Source organism: Rosa rugosa, chromosome 3 (assembly GCF_958449725.1).
Source record: "Rosa rugosa chromosome 3, drRosRugo1.1, whole genome shotgun sequence".
In the NCBI taxonomy this organism is placed as follows: domain Eukaryota; kingdom Viridiplantae; phylum Streptophyta; class Magnoliopsida; order Rosales; family Rosaceae; genus Rosa; species Rosa rugosa.
Window position 1 is genome coordinate 37223132 of NC_084822.1, and position 22760 is coordinate 37245891.

General features: G+C 38.0%; 2 protein-coding genes and 1 long non-coding RNA gene across 9 annotated transcripts; 1 reads left to right on the forward strand and 2 right to left on the reverse strand.

Moving 5' to 3' along the window:
• Positions 1–4337: 4337 nt before the first annotated feature.
• On the forward strand, positions 4338–9828 carry LOC133740536 (uncharacterized). 7 transcript variants are annotated; one of them, XR_009861288.1, is made up of 10 exons: positions 4338–4488; positions 4894–4950; positions 5051–5340; positions 5448–5572; positions 5924–6030; positions 6114–6364; positions 7967–8051; positions 8179–8282; positions 9106–9186; positions 9501–9828. It is a non-coding gene; the product is annotated as an uncharacterized LOC133740536 (long non-coding RNA). The 7 variants fall into 7 exon arrangements; XR_009861286.1 differs by having other exon boundaries at positions 5448–5524; positions 5807–6030; XR_009861284.1 differs by having other exon boundaries at positions 5448–6030; positions 8143–8282.
• Positions 9829–11813: 1985 nt separating this feature from the next.
• LOC133737676 (disease resistance protein At4g27190-like) lies at positions 11814–14243 on the reverse strand. Its single transcript, XM_062165186.1, has one exon. It carries the CDS (start codon positions 14241–14243, stop codon positions 11814–11816), a length of 2430 nt encoding a protein of 809 aa, XP_062021170.1.
• Positions 14244–14319: 76 nt separating this feature from the next.
• Positions 14320–18151, reverse strand: LOC133738520 (disease resistance protein SUMM2-like). The gene is made up of 3 exons (XM_062166076.1): positions 17780–18151; positions 16751–17597; positions 14320–16575 (listed from the first exon to the last, which is right to left on the reverse strand). Exon 3 carries the CDS (start codon positions 15586–15588, stop codon positions 14389–14391), a length of 1200 nt encoding a protein of 399 aa, XP_062022060.1. The 5' UTR covers positions 15589–16575; positions 16751–17597; positions 17780–18151; the 3' UTR covers positions 14320–14388.
• Positions 18152–22760: the final 4609 nt, after the last annotated feature.

Consider the following 22760-nt stretch of genomic DNA (forward strand, 5'->3'; position numbering starts at 1 on the left):
CTTTTCTTGAATTTCCAATCTCTTTTCTTATTACCTTTGTTGAATCTTTTGGGGTAATATTTTTCTTTTCTTTTTCTGTGGAACTTGGATTCATGACATCCCCAGTTTGTGGGTACATCCAATATTCCGTAGCAGAAATTTTCAACTCCTTTGAGTTGTTTCTTGGCCATCTTTGCTCTAAGATTGGCTTTGCATTGTTCTTTCAGTAGTTGCCGGATTCTGTCGGCAATTCCTCCAACTGAAAATCTTTCAATTGGTTTTTCAGCTATGTTTTCTCTCACAGCTGTTCTCCATGGTTCAGGGAGTTTCCTGTGCAACAGGTTGACTAGATCAGTGTTCTCTAGTTCACCAATTGTACAGTAATATTCTTGAAATTCATTCAAGTATTCTTCAAAATATCTCATGTCACAAATCTTTAGTGCATAGATATTTGATTTGGCCGTTTCTTTAGCCTTCTCACTGAAATTTGAAAGATCTCCACAGAACTGATCGTACAGTGGTGCTGCAAAATCATACGGAGATTTTGAAGTTCTGATCTCTTCCAGCCATTCTTTTCCTCTGGCGGTTTCTTTGAAGGAGAAGTAATACTTCTTTGCTACTCCAGTAAGAGTAGTTTCAAAGTACATCTGAAGATCAGGAGCTTCAAATTTTCCAAGGGTTAGAGCGGATGCCATCATCAGGCTGTCTACCCATTGGTCAAGAGTTTTCCTCTTGTCTAGAGCTTTGTCTAGATCTAGCCAGATACCATAGTTGGAAATTGGTACTCTGGGAATCTTGTCCTCTGGGACAAATCTTTGAGAATTTCTTTCTCCATTTCTGCCCGTAGGGGCCTTCTGAACAGGGAGTTTGATCTTTCCCTTTTCTCTAATGATAACTGTTTTGGAACTGGAGCTATCTCCTTCTTCCATTTCAATATCCTGATAGGGAAGGAGTTTTCTTTCCTTTCCTGGTTTGAATTTTTTTCATTTCTCCGATTAGTTTTTCTAATCGTTCAGGATTTTCGCAGGACTCTGCTTCTTCATAGAGATCATAGAGCTTTTGTGCTTTAAGAATATTAGTTGGTCTGCTTAGATCAGCTTCCAATTCTTTTTCATTGATGGATATGGACTCTGATGGTTCTTCAGAGCTTTTTGTACCACTGACACTAGCTTCTCTAGTGCTGTAGCTTCTTCTGAGAAGATTGTTGTTTATCCTGAGGTTCTCAGGACCAACATCACTTTTTCTGTGATTGTCAAAATTTAGACTGATTTCTCCAGTCTTTCTACTTTCATAAATTTTAGCTTTTGCACTCTCTGCTGGTAGCTTCGGATCAGATAACTTCCATTCAATAGGAAAAGTTACTTCCTTCCAAGTAACCTTGTGAATCTGTTGTGAATGGTTCTTCTGACTGGTGAGGAATCCAGTAGTAAGACCAGGGATATTTGTTATCCTTGTCTTTGGCTCTACTGTAGTACTCATCAGTTTGTAGTATATTCTGTATACTATTGCCAATTCTTGCATATCCTTTTTCATAGATATGCCATCTGTCTTGACTCTCAGTCGGAGACAGTGGGCTGCATCTTTCAAGCTGGTTGAGAAGTTGGGGAAGCAGTTGAAATACGCCACCTGGTTGCACAAAGATGCTTCAAGGGTTCCCAACAGACTGGCTTGAAAGTTCTTTGATATAATCCAGTTTGTTTTCCAATTTTTCTAATTGGTGGATTATCAAAGGAATTTTTTCTAGATGTTTTTGATATCTAGATATTTATTTCTGCAGGTTCTGATATTTTTCATCAGATGAAGTTAATAGAGAATTCAGTCTCTCTATTATCAAATCAAACATTGTCCCCATGGGGGGTTCTCATGCTGAGCTCCGTTTTCAAGCTTTGATACCAGTGAACTGCGGATCTAACCAATGCTCAAATAATCAAGAGGTTTTTGCTCCTCTTCTAGAACATATAAAAGATTATCAATATCTTGTTCTAGTTTATAAATTCTTGTTTGAAGTCTATAGAGGATATCCCAATAATTGGGAGTTTCCCTAGGAAGACGTTCTCTATAGTCTTTCAATTTTCTCAATTTTTCTCTTTCCTGATTCAATTTGTTTGGACCCAAAATGAACATTTTGGCCTGACAAGGCATGTGTTGGAGAAATTGAGCCAATGTCAGTGGCTCAAGCTATATATTGTCGACAAGTTCGAAATATATATTTAGAGGCTAAATAAAGCCTACTATGGAAGTATGACAAGTCAACTTTAGCACATTTTCCTACTTCGGCTAGGAGAAACCGAGCTAAACAAGGAAGGAGGGGCGGCAGACTGACCAAATGAACTTGAAATGAGCTGAAACTCTGCAGATCCATTCTAGACAGCCCAAGGATCATTTCTTATGAAGAGTGCCAGAGCTTTTTTTGAGTGGAAGGCCTTCAAACAATCAGCCCAATTTTCTACAGAAGCAAAACTGGAAAACTGGACCTGTAAGAGGTCCAGCAGCATTTTCGGCCCAACCACATGGAATAAAAATCTGAAAATTTGTCAGGATGATCTACACTCATAGTGGAACATTTCATATGAAGAAGTCGAAGGCATATAATGAAGTCTTGTTGGAGAAATAATTGAAGGAATAAAGGGGCAGAAACTGACCTAAAACCAGCTCAATATTCACATGTTCATGTTTCCTACCCACATGAAGAAAGCTAGATGCTTTTCTCTTTTTCCTTGGATATATTTTTCTTAGATAATCTCTTTAATAGATCATCATCACTTCCATGTTTTTGCACCTTCATGCCTTGCTTTCATTTCATCATTTCTCTATCTTTTCCATATTTTACAAATCACTTTCATACTCCACTTTCATTATTTTTCTTCCACTCATCATTTCACTCTTCTTTTTCTTCCCTATATAAACACCTTCTCTTCTCATTCTAAAAGACACATTCACATTCAACAACAACATCTCTAAGATGATCTAAGTTCTCTCTAGAGCAAACCTCTCTAAGAGCAACTCCTCTCCCTCTCATTCTCATTCTCTTAGCGGTGATCTCACTCCTAGTCCTAGTCTTCTCAGAAGCCGACTTTCAGTGCCACCAAACCCTCTGTCAACGTGCTTCGGTCCTAGTCTCCTCGGGAGCCGACGGTAGTGCCGCGACCACAACGGTTACAGAACCAGCCAAGCAAGGGTAACGCCCTAGCAACCCAGTCAAGCTAAAGTCACGCTTTAGCAAGTTCTCCTCACTTCCCGGTGGTTCTCGCTCTGCTCGATCTACAACATCGAGTATCGATTTGGTGATTTTCAAGAAGCTCAGCAAAAGTCCTCGCCACGAGGCACAAAGAATCCCACGACGAGGTTGGTGCTCTCCTCGTCCACAATCGCTCAACAGAAGTCAGGTCAAGGGACACCCCCGACAACCGCACCCGAACGGTGCTGGCACGCCCGCGCAAGAAAAGAGACTGTTGACCAGCTGCAGCAAAATTGGAGCCAAACACAATTCTTTGCTAGTGTTTTTGCAGATAGCATTCAACTCAAGTCTGTCAACGATAGAAATTCTGAATAGTAAAGTGCACTGTTTACCTTTGAAATAGAGGATGATTGCAACATCTGTATATATATTTAAACAAATATATTTCTTATGGGTTTACCTTTGAAATAGAGGATGATTGCAACATCTGTATATATATTTAAACAAATATATTTCTTATGGGCCCACCACGTTTCAACAAATTTAAGTAAAAACAGACTGATTGAGACACGACCAAAGTGACAAAAATAACCAGGAGAGGGTATTGCTGGTAGAGGTTTTGATAAGATGGGTTGGTAGGAAAGGAAATGAGGAAAAGTTGTGTAAAGAGGAATAAAAATAAGACACTGGGGTGTATGAGAAGTATTTTCAGGGATCTGGAGTGTATGAGCATTATCCTTTTTTTTAACTCTTTTTCACACCCATTATCTATTAAAACCCTTCTCAAAAATAATAATAAAAAATGTTTTTATTTTTAATTTTTTTTTAAACCCTCTTCCAACCCATTAAAACTCTTTTTCATTGTTGATTTTCATTAAATCGAACTATCAAAAGTTAATACATAATTGGGCTACAATTCTCAAAAGAATTTTTTTTTTTTTTTTCCTCTTCTAACCGGGCTCGATGGGTTCCGTCGGGCAGACCGTTTCCGCCCGTTAACTAACGGGTTGGCAGCCCATTAACACGTTAAGTTATCGGGCGGAAATAAATGGGTTTTTAGCGGGCGGTTAATGGGCGGTTAACGGGTCATGGGCTGAATTGCCAGGCCTACCCACCAATATGACAGTATAAGGCCTAAGTGTTGGACGATTTTACCCCTTATTTCTAGTCTCTTCAACTGTTTTGCCCCTAGCTAACCCTGCATGGCTTGGTTGCGTGGCTTGCAGAGTGGATCTTCTCGCTGTTTGGTAGAGAGAGAGAGAGAGAGAGAGAAGATGGAGATTCTGGGTTGCGCATCTTCCAGCTCCGGCGACGACTAATTAAATTTCTTGGTAATTGATAGTGGGGTTCTCCAAAATTGAATCTTGATTTTCCTAATTGGTTGAATTTTGATTTTCTTTTTTCAATTTCTTGATGATTAGTCAAGTTGTTTGGTTGTGGTGGTTCTTCGAAATTCAATATTGAATTGAATCAGTTGATGTGTGTATATGTTGGATATCTACTGCGGCCATGTTTATTGATTATGATGAATATGGGTTGGATATGTCTAAATTTTTGTAAATTTTGCTGTGAGATTTAATTCTGTAATTAGTTCACTCCCTTTTGGCTGTTATCTCTATAACTTAAAAGACTGGAATATTTACAAAATTGATGCTTTAGTTTCTTCTTCCCTGTCTTCTAGACCATTTGCTTGCCCTTTGTTTTTTTGGTGTGGCAATGAAGATTTTTCTATGTAGGTGGAGTCGTATTTGCGCATAATTGGAGAGCCAAAGCTTTAGTCTGTATTTCGTCAGGTATGCTCTGCCCTCTCAATTCTCTTCATCCTATTTTGCTTTAATGTAGAAGTTTATGAAAGAATATTGTTGATAGTTTAACGTTTAGTTGTGATTACAGGTCATTTGTTGGGTTTTGGGGGAATATGGAACTGCTAATGGAAAGCATTCTGCTTCATATATCACTGGAGAGAAGGGAAATTGTATAGTTAATGAACAATTGGAAGGAATATGTTCAAGCCATGAGAATCTCGCCTGTCTTTCCTGAGAACCGTTTACAAATTGGTCAAGAGCTTACCAGGGGTCTTGGTGCTGGAAGAAACCCATGCCAGATGTTGGTGTGAATGCTGTCAAAGAAAGCCTAGAATCATAGAAGAAGCACTATATGGGTCAGACATGGTATTCATTATGGTAAGCTCAAATTATGTTCCCTTGTTCTTTGTTCCCAACCTTAGCCCCTTTGAGATATTATCAGACTTATTTTAGCCATTCTGCATTTGACGTTGAATTACATGCAGGCTAGAATGGGTGGAGGAATTCGCACTGGTGTTGCTCCGGTAGTTGCAGGTGTTGCAAAATCAATGGGAAACTTCAAGTATCCTTTTCTGACTATGGTTGTAATGAGATAATTCGGAATATGAGGGTATTACGTTTGGATTTGATTTTACAGCATTTTAGAATTTGATCTCAGCTATGTAAAGTCATTGACATTTTAAGAATATATTGGCTGATGAGAGGTTCAAAGAGATTATGAATGAATTACCATCTCACATTAGGTTATAAACATGAATTCAGGAAAAAAAAAACATAACCCCGCAGCATTGAGTGGGCGAGTTGCCTAGTTACCTATTTTAAACCTCTAAATCCTTATGAATAGTAATTTGCCCTGCTGCTTTGCCCATATTTTGCTCATTACCCTTGCCACCTGTTGATCTGTTGAGCCACCACCTAATTACTTTGAGCGATGGCGGGTCGCCCCTTCTCTGCTGCGCAGAAGAGACAGGAGCTGAAAGAGAGACGTTGTTTGCCTGGCAGAAAGAGAGTTGAAGAGGTGGATTGATAGAGGGCGACATACGCAGAGGTTGTATTCGTTTTGCCCAGGTACAGTAGCTTTTTTTCAAAGAATTTCTTTAAAGTCATTCTCAATCTGTGCATGTCACTGATTTTGGGTTTGAGTAATGCAGGCGTTGTTGAGATTGTTATTCATTTTGAAGCTTATGGATTTTCAGGGAGGATGAGCATAGTATCAAAAGAAATTGACTGAGGAATGTGCAACCAATAATTTTCCTTAATCTGTTTCAGTTTTTGCTAAATTCTGTCATTTCCAGTGTTTTCTGAAATCTAACTCACTCAATTTAATGCCTTTTATGTTATTCTTTAGGTGAGACAGAGATGATTGTTCCTCTTCTTTGCTACAGAAATTGAGCCGCTGGAGGTATTATATATGCTATCATGCAGTAGTTTGATGGCATGCTACTCAAGCATAGCTTCTAATACTTTCCATTTACTTTTTCTCAGATTCTCCATCCTTTGAATTATTTGGGTGTATAGTTGCTGTTGTCTGTAACTATAATGGTTACAGACTACAGCAATTCCATGTTATTCTGTGATTGTATGGAATTACAGACATGTGATTCACTGATTCTCCATCCTTTCAATTATAGTTGTTGTAGTATGTAACTATAAACCTATTGTATATCGACAAAATTGTATTTTCCTCTATGCATACTATGAAGGGAATCCTGGAAATGCAATAGCTTGAACACGGCTTAGTGTACTGGAGTATCATTAAAATGAGATGTATTGTTTGACATATATTACCTAGAACCCCCACTTATTTTCGAAACAAAAAGAAATTGAAATGGTTGATTGCTTTTGGGGTCTGTTAGTGAATGCGAAAGTAGTTAAGATTGTTTAGATTTTAGGTCGTATTATTGGAAATTAGGAATGTGTTTTCAGAACTCATTGCCTAAGATAGCTCTTTATGTGAGTGAACAGATTTTTTTGGGGGGGGTGGACAAATTCTTTCTTATGTAATAGGTTTAGTTAACTCAGCGAATGCTTCAGAGTTCTGATGGTGTACAGGGTTTGCTCAATACATAGTATGAGCGTGTTTGCTTTAACTACTAAAGCTTAAAGATATAGATAGAAACAAAAATTGATTGCTTATCTATAACTATCAACTATGTTTATCTTCCACTCTTTTAATTTCACTTTTGAACAGAACCTCTCTTCTATTTTTTCCCCCTTTTGCATGTGCGCAGTTGCAACTACTATGTTATATATACATATGTGTGTGTGTGTGTATCTATATATATATATGAATAGCAGAGCTCTGCACAAAGCTATTGGGTGCGGTCTTGGTTTCAGGTACTTTGATTAGCAATGGTACTTCGAATCTATGACAACTCCAATAACAAATAACCATGACCCTTTTGCATTTTCTTGAACCTGTGACCAGTTCCTCTTATTCTGTTTATGTTTATACTTAAAATAACTGCTTACCAAACATGACTTCCCTGTTGCTGTTTCATGGTCCAAAATTCAAGTATATTAATCTATTTGAACAGCTCTAGAGTCTCAATTTTAGCTGCATGAGTTCTATTTGAATAGCATTCTCCATTCACAACCTGCTGATTGTTTTTACAAACACAGACCGCAATGCTACTCATTTGTATTTTATGAATTTTTGTGTGCATCTTCTCTCTTTGGCCTGGAACTTGAACTTTTAATTGAAAATCTCTTGGGTTGTGAGATAAAAAAAAGAAAAAAAGATTTTTCTTTTTGTAAGTGTATACCATGATTCTTCTGTCTATCTCTGATTCATTGCTTTTGATTATGGGAAATGGGTATTTGGTGAATTGGTTTTTGGTTACAGTTAGAAATCAGGTATTGAGATTCCTGGGTTTTGTTGTCTTTATTCACTGTGGCCTTTGGGTTCTAGCTCAACTCTTAAAAGGTTTTTCAAATTAATGCTGCAGTGATGCATGTTTGATATAATAAATCCCTGTATTGATTCTGAGGGTTCTTATTGCAGGTTTCATTTGCAGTAGTTGTAATTATTTCTTATATCAATGCTGTGATTTGGTGTTGAAGCATCTTTCAGTCATGCAAAAACAAAGGTATGCCGCTACTCTATTAATATGCATCAGCTGATCTGATATCAGATTGAGAATAGGATTATTGAGTCCCTGCGTAAAATAAAATTGACAGGGTTTTTTGTGGTTTATTGGATTCCCCACAATCCAGGCTGAGGGACTTACAGTGGAGGTGATACTTTAAACCGTGAAAATAGGGTGTTACTTGATCATTGGACGTTGGAAAAGATGAGGGATGCTGAACGCCTCAATGAGGTACTTTGTATCAGTGTTATCAACCGAAATTGTGTGTTTGATAGTAGTAGGTTTTTGCTGCTTAAGGTGTGATATATATTAACCTTAGTTGATGGTTCTTGATACCTCCGAATTTTTGTATTGGATGACTATGCCAATCTATGCTTTATTGCATACATAATCGTGCCATTACAAATTTGAGCATCGCAAATGAATAACAGTGCTTTACTTTGTAGGCATGGGGTTTGACCCTTTTTCACCAGTATTTATAATTATTTGACATAAAGCCTCTAGAAACCAAACCTAAGTGTATCAAAGTGGTTATTGAACCTTTCAAAAAAAAAAAAGTGGTTATTGAAAGAGGCCCTTACTGTCATTGTTTCTCATAACATGGGACATCTTGGAGTTCTAATTTCTCAATTAAAACACATATGTTTTTTTCTTTAAGTTTATATTGTTTTTAAATCTGCCCTATTTTGAATAAATTTCGGGATGAAATGAAGCAGCTAGCTAAGATTGAGATATATAAAATGTAGCAAATTTCCTGCTCTTTGTAACCAGTGGTAAGGCATTATCAATTTTGCTAACTAGAACGATTTTGAAAATAGTTAGATTCTTTCTTACAACAGTTGATGAGATAATAGAGAGATAGCATTGGTTGAGCGAAGACTATATTTTAGTTTTGAGCAACTAGGAATGAGTACATTTGGCTGGCACAATCAACATATTGTGTTGGACATGCAAAGTTGTGTCCACGTTGTTCATAATGAATTACTGTTTGTCAGCTCTGTTTTTGTTCTTTGTATATCTCCAGATTCTGTACTAATTATGCTTGCTCGTGCAGGGTGACATTGTCTTTGCATCTGTTATGGCAACTCTTGGACTGCAAATATTGCTCGAGTCTGCTTGAGAACTGATCTCAAAGGTAAGCGATCCATTTGTTTTCCCTACTCCAACCTGAAAATTGGAGCCGAACGATCTCTAGATTTCGGACTCTGATTCTGTTGGTTTTGTGGAATGTATTGCTGATATGCTCCCTTTTAACTGCTTCTTAGAGGTTCCAATTTGGCATATTGTAAAGATTTCTGTGGAGGCATATCCATAGATTTTCACTGTTATTGTATCACCTGAATTAGCAAATCATAAGAGTTAAAAACTGGAATGCTAAGTTCTGTTATTCTATATATTCAGTAGTTCGGTCAGACGTATCTTACTTCCTGTATCCTTCATTGGCTACAGTCCCGACCAGAAATGGATGATGGGCAGGAGAAGTGGAAGATGGTCTACTGTCACAGTAGTGAAGTTTCTCCACATGGTCTACTGTCAAAGATTTAAAAATGAAATTGTACGGGCAAAGGTGAATTTCATTGAATTTTGAAGATAACAGTATTGACAAGGCAGGGTGAATTAGTAGCTGGGCTAAAATGTTGTCTGTTGAAAAATTGGGAAAAAACCGAAAGAATGCGAAAAGAGTCCACATACTCTTTCGATAAATGATCGTATCAAACTATCAATGAGCATCTCCAAAAGGCTAAATTTAAGTATCATGTTTTTAAGTTTGGTTTTATATTTTGGCTAATTGTTGTAGTTAAACATATATCATACCCGCAACATCGCGCAGGGGTTGATGCCTAGTTACCTACTATTTTCATATCAAAGTTGATACCAATTATCTTCTACAATACTATTTTGTCCACAGCAACTGTGACCAGAAAGAGTGGTGTGGGGGTAAAGATTTTCTACTCAAGTTTGCCTATTTTCTACTTGAGAGTGGTGTCGACAAATAGCAGCCTACCTTATTTTATTACAAGAAAAGAAAAAAAAAGTTAAATCTTCATATAGTAGGATTATTATGAAATGCAATTTTTGTGTTAATAAATGTTTGAGCAGTTTCATATTACCAGTATTATTCCTCCATTAGCTACTTAAGTACTTCCATAGTTCCCTCCAAATTTTCACCAAATTGTCTCACTGGTATGTGCATGCACTTACAATAATTAATTTTGTAAGATATAACACAATCATGTCCACGAAGTTGTCGAAATATACTTAAAAGTTTTGAGAATGCAATAGGATTGACACTTTGAATAGTAGATCCTCGTCTTCGAGTGGTACAATACTCATAAATACGTTTGTATATTTAACTACTGTCGTGTTTTATTTCATGACTTTGATACATTTAGTCATTTAGACATACAAGAATATGTGCATTTACTTTAACTAACCTGTAAATTTCACAAACGCATTGAAGAAGGAAAGACAAATGAAACACAACACAACTACAAGAAGACACATAATTATGTAGTTCACCTCGAATTTGGCTATGTCCACCACAATGAATATCCAAATCACTAAAACAAAAGAAGCAGGAAAAGATTACAACACAACTACTTCTTGTTGTTTCCAAATTCACAAGAAGATAAGAAATCCAAATTACAGACAAGATCACAAGAATGGGCCAAAACTCTCAATATCAATCACAGATAACTAACACACTTTTTTTTCTTTTTTCTTTTTTAATCATCACACAAATATCACTCTTCTCTCACCCAAATTATCAGATAATTTGGGTGAGAGAAGACTACAAAAAATCTGAAATACACACAAGGATTCAAACTACAAGAACAGTCGTTTTTTTCTTATCTTTTCTACTCATCACTCAACTAGATTAAACAAGTGTCTGTCGCCACCAGCCCACCGCTCCCCAGGCTGAAGTGAGCTCGAGCGGAAAATGCGGCAGACATAAAGAACATCCCAACCGACTTGTACCAAGCCACTCCTAGATTAACTTCTCCACGAGCAGAAATGCACTGCGTCCAGATCTGCAAAATTTGATTCACATTGAAACAGATTACACATTTATCCTGATGCTCGGTCAAAACACATATGATATAGGACTGTACTGCTGTAGAATTGCAATTGCATACCTGATCAGCTTTCTTTCTTGCTATCATTCAGCTCCTGCTCAAGATTCTCACCAGAATCAGAGACATCTATGCTCACTTCCCTTGAGATGCTGAGGGATCCTGAACAGAAGTTGTTCATTTGGTTGCATTTGCGAATCTCGATCAATCTCACTCGCGGCCAATTAAAAGTATATTTGCCTTGCGAAAAGCTTCCAAGATGCGGTAGATCCCCAAGAGACAAATCAAAAAGCTGAGGGAGCATGCTTTCATTCTCTGTTTCTTCACCCTCATCTGCTGCGACTATTGCTTCGATCTTCTCGCAAGATATTATCCATAGACGTTCGAGCTTGACAAGACCTCTGGCAATCGAAGGAGCGAGCAGGTATCTCAAACTGCCACAAGATCTAACATATAGTTCAGTTAAATTCTGAAAGCCTTGACAAGATTGTTTGAAATCCATGATATCATTTATTTGCATCCCTTGATCAGATTGGGAAATATGCTTTTTTATATCGACACATATTCATTTTTATATCGATATTATTCTTTTTGGACTTCAATTAAGCCTTTATATATGCTCATTCAAATTCTTCTTTCATCCAACCTTGGTAAAAAAAAAAAAAAAAAAAAAAACAATGACATAACCTTAGTAGTAGATAGTCAAATTGTAATTAGTAATTTGAAAAAGTAAAAGATGGAAATTTACTTCCAAAGATGTGACAAAGTACAACTTTTCTAAAAGGAAAAATACCTTGGGGTCAGAGAAAAGTGAATGTTCAACGGCCAAACTATTGGGATAGAGACTGCTGCCTTCCAGTTGCCTTTCCATCCCCTTACAAGTACTTCTGCTCATTCCAGTGAAGCTCGGGAGACCTATAAGTTCCAACCGTGTCAAACTAAGGAAGTTGATCTCTTTGACATGATGTTCCGATCCTCGCAAGGCAAAAATTGCTTCCAATGACTGGCAATCCCGTATTGATATGCAATGGACAGCTGCCAGATCTCCCAACCATCTAGATTGGCTTCCAATAGTCCAAATAGTCGTCAATGCAGGTAGATTCTGTAAAGTTAGCCTTTCTAGTTTCTGAAGCGATCCCAGTGGCAGGTCACCATGAAAAATCTCTTTCAGCCGTCTTGCTCCATCGATTTCCAGATAATTCAAGACAAGAAAGACGCTTCGTGGAGTATCTTGCTTAAGAGTCATGTCAATCAGATATTCTAGAGAATCACAGTCTTTGAGGGTAAGTGACTCCAAGTTTGCACAGCAGTTTACATCTAAGACATTGAGAGGGTCAGTCAAATTCTTCATTTTCAACTCGAGCTTGTTAGTTTTCTTTAACAACAAACTGAGTCCAGTATCCGCAAGAGAGCTTGCATCAAGATCATGTACTCTCAAGTAGTTACCCTCTAAGTCCTCCAAGTCCTCATGCTCATCCCATCCAATAGAGATCTTAAATCTTTCAAGCTTATGAAATAGCTTGCTGGTTCGCAGAATCTCAATTGGTGGTAAAACCACTTCTAAAGTAGTCAAATGGGTCAAGGAAAGTAGCTCTGAAAGTAATCCAACTCTCCAGTCCATAGAGTTGGCCCGATGGTCGTAGTTTTCTAAATCTTCAACATACTCTGCGAACAGATCTCCAAGGCTGTCGAGTTCCTCTGGTTCACTTCTTTCCTCATCCTCCTCCCGTTGAGAGACCTGATCAGTTGTTGTTTCTGTTGAGGCTAGTTTCTCAACCGCCAACCTGTTGAATTTCTTCCATATGTCGACATCAACCTCAGATTCTTCTGATTCGTCTGATGCTTCTTCTGGTTGGGCATCAACCTCCAATTGAGAGATCCAATTGAATGTTTCTGTCGAGCCCAGTTTCTCAACCACCCAATCTTCAAAGCTATCCCACATGTACAATTCTTCTAGACGAGATAAACTCGATATAACACCTGGTGAGATTACTTTAAGCTCTGTACATCCTGTCAAGTTTAACAACCTCAGATTAGATAAATTTTTGAATGTATCAGGCAACTGTTTGACGTCGTCACATTCAAGGAAATAGAGTATCATGAGTGACCGTAGCTCTCCAATGACATCAATATTGCGACAGCAATCCACTAGAATGAGTGTTTGAAGATTCTTCAGAAGTGAAAGGGATGGGAGGATTGAACACTCGATCATTAAAACCTTGAGATTTTCCATTCCATCGAAAATTGTGGCTGGCAGCTCCAGTTCAATTTCATCTGTGGGTACCAACACTAAAAGCTCAGTAGTACTCATATCGGCTCTCAGTGAACTGCTCTTGAGCCAATCGTTCAATTCCACTCCTCCTCTTTCCATATATCTCCTTTCAAGCTTATCACTCTTCTTTTGTGCTAACTCTTTGGAGGCTATATACACGGCTACGTCACGCACCACATCATGCATTCTAAACCAATCTTTCTCATGGCCGTCTAACAACAAAGAACGACATTTGAGTGTTTCAACCACTGTTATTACGTAATCCCTTGCTCCAGATATTGAATCAATGTCTTTAAAAAGTCCAAGACCAATCGCAAACATAACCAAGAATTCAATTGGAAACTCTTCACTTTCTGGAAATATGCAACACAGCAAAAAACATGATTTGGCTTCCTCGCTTGGTAGACATTCATAACTGAACTCTATTTTTCCGTACACACGCTCTATAACTCCTGGAACATCTTTTGGGCAAGCCTTTCTTAGTTGTCTAAGTGCATTTCTCCATTTTGGAATGCTTTCACCTTGTAGTGCCCCTCCAACCGTAGAAATTGCAACTGGTAACCCACCACATTCAGCCAGCACCTGTTCTGCTATAGGACGCAGCTCGAGATCAATTTCAATGGACCCTCCTGCTACCTTCTTAAACAAACTCCAAGCATCATGTTTTGACAAACCACCAATGAGGAAATTCCTTTTGGTTTTCATCTCTTTGAAGATATCTTGGTTCCGTGATGATACTAGAAGTTTACAACATTTTGGATCACGGGAAATTGGAATTCCTATTTCCCACAGATTTAGTTGTGTCCAAACATTGTCCAATATTACAAGGACCTTTCTCGTACCCATTGATAATCTTTCGCGTAACTTGGCTGCTCTGTCATCCTCTGCTTTAAGTTCCAGACCTAGAGCTTTAGCAATTTTACCTTGGATTTTGATGAAGTCAGGTTCTTGAGTAAATTCTGCAATTGCAACATCATCAAATAGATCTACTTCACTCGCTTTTGCAGCAATTTCCATCACCAAGGTTGTTTTGCCAATTCCCCCCATGCCACAGATTACAATGGGGGTTGGATTCATCATCTGTCAGAGCATCCATTACATCTCTGATGATTGAAATTCTTGATTTAAACTCAACAGGTCTTGCTATGGGAGTGGATTGTAATAACAATTTGAAATTGCTCTGAGTCCCCATTTCATTAAACACAGTTGATAGTTGTGAAATCAACATGATCTTGCAGCTTTTCTTTATATCAACACGAGAAATTCCAATTGCTTCCAAATCAGGTATTCCACAGACATCAGTCAGTATTACAAGAATCCTCTTAGAATCCGATGCCAATAATACAGCACGTAGCCTATCTGCCCGTTCAACCAAACTCCCATTCTCCAATTTCAGGTCTAGCATTTCTGCAATTTCACCTTGTATTCGTTTCAAGTCTGGATCCTGGGACACAACTGCCATGGCAACCTCTTCAAAGAGCTTTTTTTGTTTCATTCTTTTCATGAACTCTTTAGTTGTTACTGTATCTATCTCTCTGATTGTCCCAGAAATGCCAATCATACTGATCTTGTCATCTTGCAGAGCTGTCAGGAGATCTTTTGTATAAGGTGACCTGTATTGCAGACGCTCAGAGAGATCCATAGGTGCAGGTGGTTTAGCAGGATTGGATGTTCCTGAGGAGGAGCTAGCCCCTTCATGTGGCTTGCTCGGTGCCTCAGTGGAATCCTCAAAATATTGTATGGCTGGATATTCAATCTTCAGCGGAAGAGCAGGACATGATACTGTGGTGAAATTTCCATCTGTAATAAGCTTATCAACCTTTGGAGCTAGCTTCTTTGCTGTCCTACTCAAGGAACGGCGGACCTTCAGATTTGGACACCACCCATTGGAGCTGCAGCATGTTGTTGCCTTGGCTACTCTTCCTTCTTCAAAACATGTCTCCTTTTCTTCTATGGTCTGCTTTACTCGTTCCAACCAGTCGTCAACAAGAGGAAGAATATCCTCCAAGTTCCTCTTCGCTGCATTTACACGTCGTTGTACCCCATCTCTATTGGCAGTCAGAGTTCTAACCTTCTCGGTGAGCTCTCGAACATTGCTCTTGTAGTTAATCAGATAACCAAATTGTCGCAGAACAGGTGCGACTGTGTACTCTGCTAATTTTCCAACCACTGTAATAACAATATCTGCCATTTGTCTAGCTACTGGGTTTTGTTTTTTATGATGACTAAGAAGGATCACAGATGGAGTGATCGAAGGAATGCTGAAAAGACAAGGACTTGAAGAAAGGACAATTTTTGTATTTCTTCTGGTGCGTGCTTTGAAACTGAAGGAATTCAGATTCACAACGCAAGTGAAGTGAATGTCAATATGCAACAAGAGGGAGGACCAAGAAAGAAAGGAATGAACTACAAACGAAAGCCAGGATTTTTTTTTTTTTTTCCCTTCTTGTATCACTCAAGATTCACAGAACAATTGAATTGATGTAACAACAACTACGAAGCAAAGGGGAGAAAGGGTGGACAAATGGAAGCAGTATTTTTTTTTTCTAATCTTTTTTTTTTTTTTTCCCTTCTTGTATCACTCAAGATTCACAGAACAATTGAATTGATGTAACAACAACTACGAAGCAAAGGGGAGAAAGGGTGGACAAATGGAAGCAGTATTTTTTTTTTCTAATCTTTTTTTTTTTTTTTTTTTTGGGTGGGAGGTTGCAGGACGAAGGAGCAGGACCAAAGACAACAAAGGAAACAAATCTAACAAAGACAAAGCTTCAAATATTGTAACTGAATAAAGAAAGACAACAGAATCGCCTGGAACTCAATTGGAAATGGCAAATAACTCGTACCTTTCTCTTTCGAATTGTTTTGTTGTTGTTCAGAGAAGAGAAATGCAGAAATTCTGGAGGCAGGAGTAGAGAGTAGAGAGATGATCAAGACTCATTCCCAGTTTAGTTTTGATCTTCACTACTCAACTAGAACAATAAAGCAGTAAAAGTCCCTTTATTAGTGGGCCCAGGCTTTAATTTCATATATAATCCACGGACAGGATCTAATGAGTTGTGTTTGGACGTTCGGATATCAAGTAACAAATCCTGCTCGGAAGGTAAGAATCTTATCCACCTGGACATGACCAAAAAAGCAGATAAACGTCTTCCGACCTCATCCATCTTCATCTTCACTGAAAGCAAAATTAAACATGATGCTACAGTCATGTGATGCTTATCTTGAGGTATTATTTCTGAAAAGTATCAGTTCTTAGATTTTGCTTTCTCAAGTATAAATTTTTCAATGCAACGAAAACACTCTTGAAATTATACCTTGAGTTAATTTTAGGTTTTGAATCATATTCATACCTTTTGAGTGAAAAAGTGGGTCTGGTGACTTCCCGTTAAGGCAACCGGCGCGGTGAGCACCAACGTGTCCCATGATGGGCCGTCAACCGTACATGGAGAAGGGCAAATTGTTCTGAGGCAAGTTGAATCCTTAAAATGGAGATGCTTTACTTGGGAAACAAGTTTGTTTTCCTCTCCATCTCTGCCTCCTTCATTTGTGATGATGTCTTCCATCCGAGAGCAGTTATTTATACATGAATTCTAGTTTCACTAGACCTTTAATTATGAACAATGGGAACACATATCTCAATCTGGAACAGCTCTCAATTTGGAGCTCTTTTAAGCTTTGAGATGTCAGAATGTTGTTTTGATTCCACACGTATTTCAACTAGGATAGATCACTCAATTTCATTTTCTCTAGGCAAAGGGGGTAATGTTGCAGTAGTAGCATACTTTTCTTTGTATTCTAGACCTTCAACGTCTAATTCTGGCTTCTGCTTCCTTGAAAAGCAATCGTTCTCTTTTAGCTACTGGTAAGGGCCGATTAACTGCAGCAGCTTCCCAGTCCTAGAGTGACGAGCCACAAATATGATGGCTGAAAGGGCTAAAGAATAAGAATTGTCACAGCCTTCTACAAAACAAAATTTCTTTTATTAAGTCGAATCTGTCACAGCATTAACCAACCACATCACATGAAGAGGACCACAATTTGGAGCAACAGATGGCGCATTGGATGTGCCAGAATGAGAAAATCCTGAGTATGTAAATTGGGGCTACTTTGGATGACATATGGTTCCTTTGCTAGTGGGCGTTTAGATCCTTAACATTTGCCAAAAAAACGCCAAACGGCTCCCAAGACAAACGACTCCTGGCAATGCACAAGATCAGAAGGTCAGAAAACTTAAAGCATCCATTGGTCATGCGACAAATGATGTCTGATGGCAATAAGAGGAAGAAAAATTACAAAACACATAATGAACTCACTTATTTGACTTTCCAGGAAACTAACTAATCTGTAATTTGAAAGTACAGGGCACATAATGAACTCACTTATTTGACTTTCCAGGAAACTAACTAATCTGTAATTTGAAAGTACAGGAATGTGTGTTCTCCTGTTGCTAACAACTGACAGGAACAAATACCATCAAAAAATAAATAAGGAGGCGAGAAAACTGGAACATTTACAATTTCCCAATGGCCCCTAATCCACTAACCAAGAGTGAAACCGTCATGCTGTGCTTAAATGAACCATAGTGCCATTCTCAATCCCAACAGTTCATAACGAATGTAAAAATGAACCGGAACGGTCAAACTCAGAGGTTTGAAATTAATTATTAAATTTTCAGTGTTGCTTAACACTCACCTTCAAAGATTTGCACTGCATTTGAAACATGTGAATTTGTTAGCTAAACAATTATTAGACAATTTCTCTATATGGTGCTGTCAATCTTCTGTTCCTTTGGTTCTTAGCTTTCTTCGTTGAGGTCTTATCAAACAGTAACTATTAAAGGGTCCTCAGGCGCAGTGGGAACCAATAAACAAATGCTAAATTCCCAGAATTTGTAGAAATGTGAAACAAATTAAGCAGCAAAAGATAACCCACGTGGCTGAATACTCAATCAATCACAAAAATGAGAGCTCATCAACATTAACCAAGCGAGTATAAGAAAAAAACAGAAAAGTATAAAATTTCTGAGAAGTCGATATACAGAAATGAGAAGGAACCTTGTAAGATGGATGATTCATGTTTTTGACATACAATCTCACACATCACAGAACCGTCCATTTGTCAAGTCGGATCCCATCCATCACCGGCATTGCCGATTGAGACCCATTGACATTCTATCTCGCTACAATGTATTATTAAAAGTTATCAACTTCTAAATACAAATGATAACTACAGCAAGAAACAAGGGTCAAAGAAATATTACGGAAGAGTTTCATTATTTAGAAATGGAAAGTGCTCTCTGTTCTGAAATATATGCACTCACTCAATCACAATCCATAAACTCTAGACTCTGAACCCCATAATATAAAGCATTTGAATATGTGACCAAAAGACCGAGCATCTGCACATAGAGATTATGTGCCCAGAACCTTCATTCACACAGGTCAAAATATTCACACCTTAGTAATGCAACAGAGAAAAGTTCAATCATTATAAGTGAAACTTGTCAAAATTCTTGATTTGTGCCTTGGTAATGTGGAAACTCTCAATGTAATTTGGGCTGAGAATAGTAATTGCAGAAAATGAGAGGAGAGAGTTGGTGAAGTTGCTACGCTCATCAATATCAGTTCTTTTCTTACTATCAGTCTGACTAAATGGTGGAGATACTGACTGGAACCATCAGTCTTGAAGGATGTAGTGCTGGCTGCACATGTTGTCTCAGCATATGCAGACTACTCTTAATCGGTCCAATAACCTATTTTTAAGGGTATAAATTCTGCACTAAAAAGGAAATTTTACATGATGAAAAGGCACCTATAGGGATCTAATATGTTTGACTCTTTAACCTTCCTTTCAGCATGGAAAGTACCCAATGCCTTAAGGATGCCGTTTAGAGGTTAGGGTTTAGGGCATTGGAAAGTACACAGACATTTACCTCAACCTTGTGTGTGCACTTGAAAACATAAAACATGTGTATCTTTTCACAGACTCTAAAACATTTTTAACCATAATGCATGCCTAAACCCTTAAAAAATTTCCAAACAGAGGTTGCATGTCTATTTTTCAGAGATGAGTGCAAACCATCACTAAATTCTATAGCAAGATATTACACGGAAGCCAATTTCCCTCGTCTTGACATGTAGATAAGAACTAGATTTATGACTCAAAGGCATTACAGGGAATATTTCATGGAGGTTCTTTTTCTCTTAAATTTCAAGACTATTAATAAAGGAAAAAAACGTATCTCCCAAGACAAACATCAAAGGGAGACAGATGATTAAGTAATTTGGTCCTGAACACTGAGCTTAAAAGGATTTGCATCCTCACTACCCTGATGCAATAATAAACGGTCTATACTACTTCAGTCCACGAATAGAAATGAGACACCTAGCACTAAGAATACAAGAGTGAAGTCTATGAAGGTGAGCACTAACAATAGTACACAAAACAAACAGGATACTAGAAAGTATCAACAACGTGATCTACATAACTGAATAGTGTGTCCTAATGAATGTGACTCGATAGGATCAACATAGTCTCTTCCACATGGATCCTTAAGACTCCTAATGTAGATGGGGCACAACCTCTTTTAACATTTCCACAAGCTAAACACTTAGGTAACCAAATGAAAGAAAAGTTCAATTAATGTCTGCAGAATCCACTATATACTGGGCAAGAAGAAAGAACACATATGTGAATAATCCTAGAATTAGAGCCAGAGCAATGAATTCAAGAAAACCTGAAACGGGAGGACACCCATGTCAACTCCCATGTGGAATAGTGCACTCCGAATCTCGCTCTTGTTGATCTTTCATTTGTGTTCTGCGTCAAGAACTTTTGAGCTTGATTTCACTTTTGTGCTTTTTCCCCAGACAAAGGTTGTTCCATATCTCTTTCAAGTTAAGGCTGCCCCCAATTTGCAGCCTCTCCAAGACTGGAAAATCAACCTGTAAATGTTAAGTTGTGTTAGTACATACCTTGACCTGTTTAACACTTCATAATAGCTAAATCAGATTCAACTGATGACCTGTGGGCGGTAACCGACACTGTGAGGGTCATGGGTTCAAATGTCACTACCATCATGGGATGCGGTGTGGATAGAAAAAGCACATTTAATTTAAGCTAAATTACATTCAATACAAACAACACTTTATCAACCCTTAAATTGCAGAAATAAAGATTTATGTGATATAACAAAGTCAAACAATTGAATTCTCATATGATGAAAGCAATCATACTTTGGATAAGTTATAAATACCCGAGTCTAAGAAAATATCAACACAATACAACATATTGACAATATCTATTACTAAAAGGATTTTGTTTTGTCAGCAATAAGGAGAAAACTTTGCCTTCGTTTGAGAGAACAAACTCTCCATATCTCCATTATGTTTCATTTGACTTGAACCATACAGTTGAGAAACTCAATTTTGTGACCATGGATCACTCATATTTAAACAAAAATTATCATTTGGACATGACAACATTGACACTATACTTGAAAAAGTACGCATCATGCTACATTAGTCATCTGATTTTTTTTTTTGGGAAGATAGTCATGTGCTAATAACAAGAAAAAACGCTTGAAATTATACTGTTAGGTCTATTTTGGTATTAGATCATGTATTCATGTTCATACCTTTTCAGTGAAGAAATGCGTCTGGCCACTTCTTTTGGTTCTAAAGGTCATGTTATGGCAACCAATGAGCACCAGGGTTTTCCAACAATGGGCAGTCAACATTCCAAGGAGCAGGACAAATTGTTGCGAGGTAACCTAAATCCTCAAGATGGAGACGCTTTACTTGGAAAACAAGTTTGTTGGTTACCTCTCCATCTCCGCCTCCTTCATACAAGATGATGTCTTTCAACCAAGAGCAATTGCTTATATACATGGACTCTAATTTCATTAGACCTTTAACTATGGACTGTGGGAACACAAACCTGAATGTGGAACAGCTCTCTTAAGTTTTCAAATGCAAGAAAGTTTTGGCTGTTCCACACATATTTCAAAGCCGGTAGATTACTCAATTCCATTTTATCCAGGCAAGAGAGTAGTGTTGCAGTAGCATGCCTTGCTTTGAATTGTAGACCGTCAAGGTCAAATATTGTCTCCAATGTGGCGCATTCTCTTATTTCAAGTTGCACTAGATTCAGTTAGTTCTGGACCGAACTGGATGAGAAAATACCAGATAGTTTTGCACATCCATCCGCCACCATATATTGTAGCTCACCAAAGTATTTTACCTGCAAAGTTAATGTGGTTGTTAGTAGACATCCCAATTAGAAAGCAAGTGTAACATTAGAGCCATGGATTAAAATCTTTCATTGGATCAATTCTTGAATTTCATTTAATGGAACATTTGAAAGGTGCCGCAAAAAAATAGAGCCACAAATGAGTTGCATAAAGAGCAAAAATACCTTGGGGACAACTAAATGTAGTATAGTAGAGAGAGCCAGTTTTTGGAGCTGAACTATTTGGATACATCAGACTGATGAGTTGTGGCAGATTTTGGAGCTTCAATGTGATCAATTGAGGAAAGTTCATGCTATAATTTTTTTGCTGATTGCCATGAGGCTTAATAGATCTTTAAGATTCAAGACAATCAAATTATGGAAGTTGATCTGATCATTAGTTTGTTCGCCGTTGCCCCTTCCTTCTAGGCCAATAAAAATCTCTTCCAGTCCCTGCAGTTTTGTATGTCAACCGTTTCAAGCTCCTTCAGATTACTAGCATCCGGCAATTGGAACAGAGACTTCAATCTTTCACATGAACACACTTCAACACTTCTTAGATTTCTCAGGTATTCAGGTTGAGATTCTATCTTCCAAAAATTTGTCAGTGAAGGTAAATTTGACAGAGACAACTTGCTTAGTTGCTTGCGTGACCCCACTGGAAGCAGATCCTCACCATGACAAATCTCCTTTAGCATTTCGGCACCTTGGATCGTCAATGACTCCAATACAGGAAGGACAATGCATGCAATCACATATTCCAGAGCATGGCAGTGATTCAGCTCAAGATACTTCAAGTTTACACAACACTCTGTATCTAAGAGATTGAGAGCATCCCTCAATCTAAACATGTTTAACACTAGAGTGTTGGTTCTCTTTAACAGTATATTGATTCTGCTACCCACAAGAGAGTCTGCATCGAGATCAATTCTCAAATAGTTCTCATAAGGATTTCGATCCGATAACATATCATCCATCTCTGTTGTAGAGATCTTAAATCTTTGGAGCTGATGAAATAGCAGGATGTTGTGCAGAACTGCAGATTGCCTCTCATTGGAAGAATCGTTTCTAAAGCAGTAAAACAACCCAATGAAAGAAGCTTTTGAAGTTGTGCATTAGTATCAATCTCTG

Bases quoted from the DNA above. Each gene is read 5' to 3' on its own strand.
- LOC133737676 (XM_062165186.1), bottom strand. From the start codon at position 14,243: ATGGGTACGAGAAAGGTCCTTGTAATATTGGACAATGTTTGGACACAA.
- LOC133738520 (XM_062166076.1), bottom strand. From the start codon at position 15,588: ATGGCAGATATTGTTATTACAGTGGTTGGAAAATTAGCAGAGTACACA.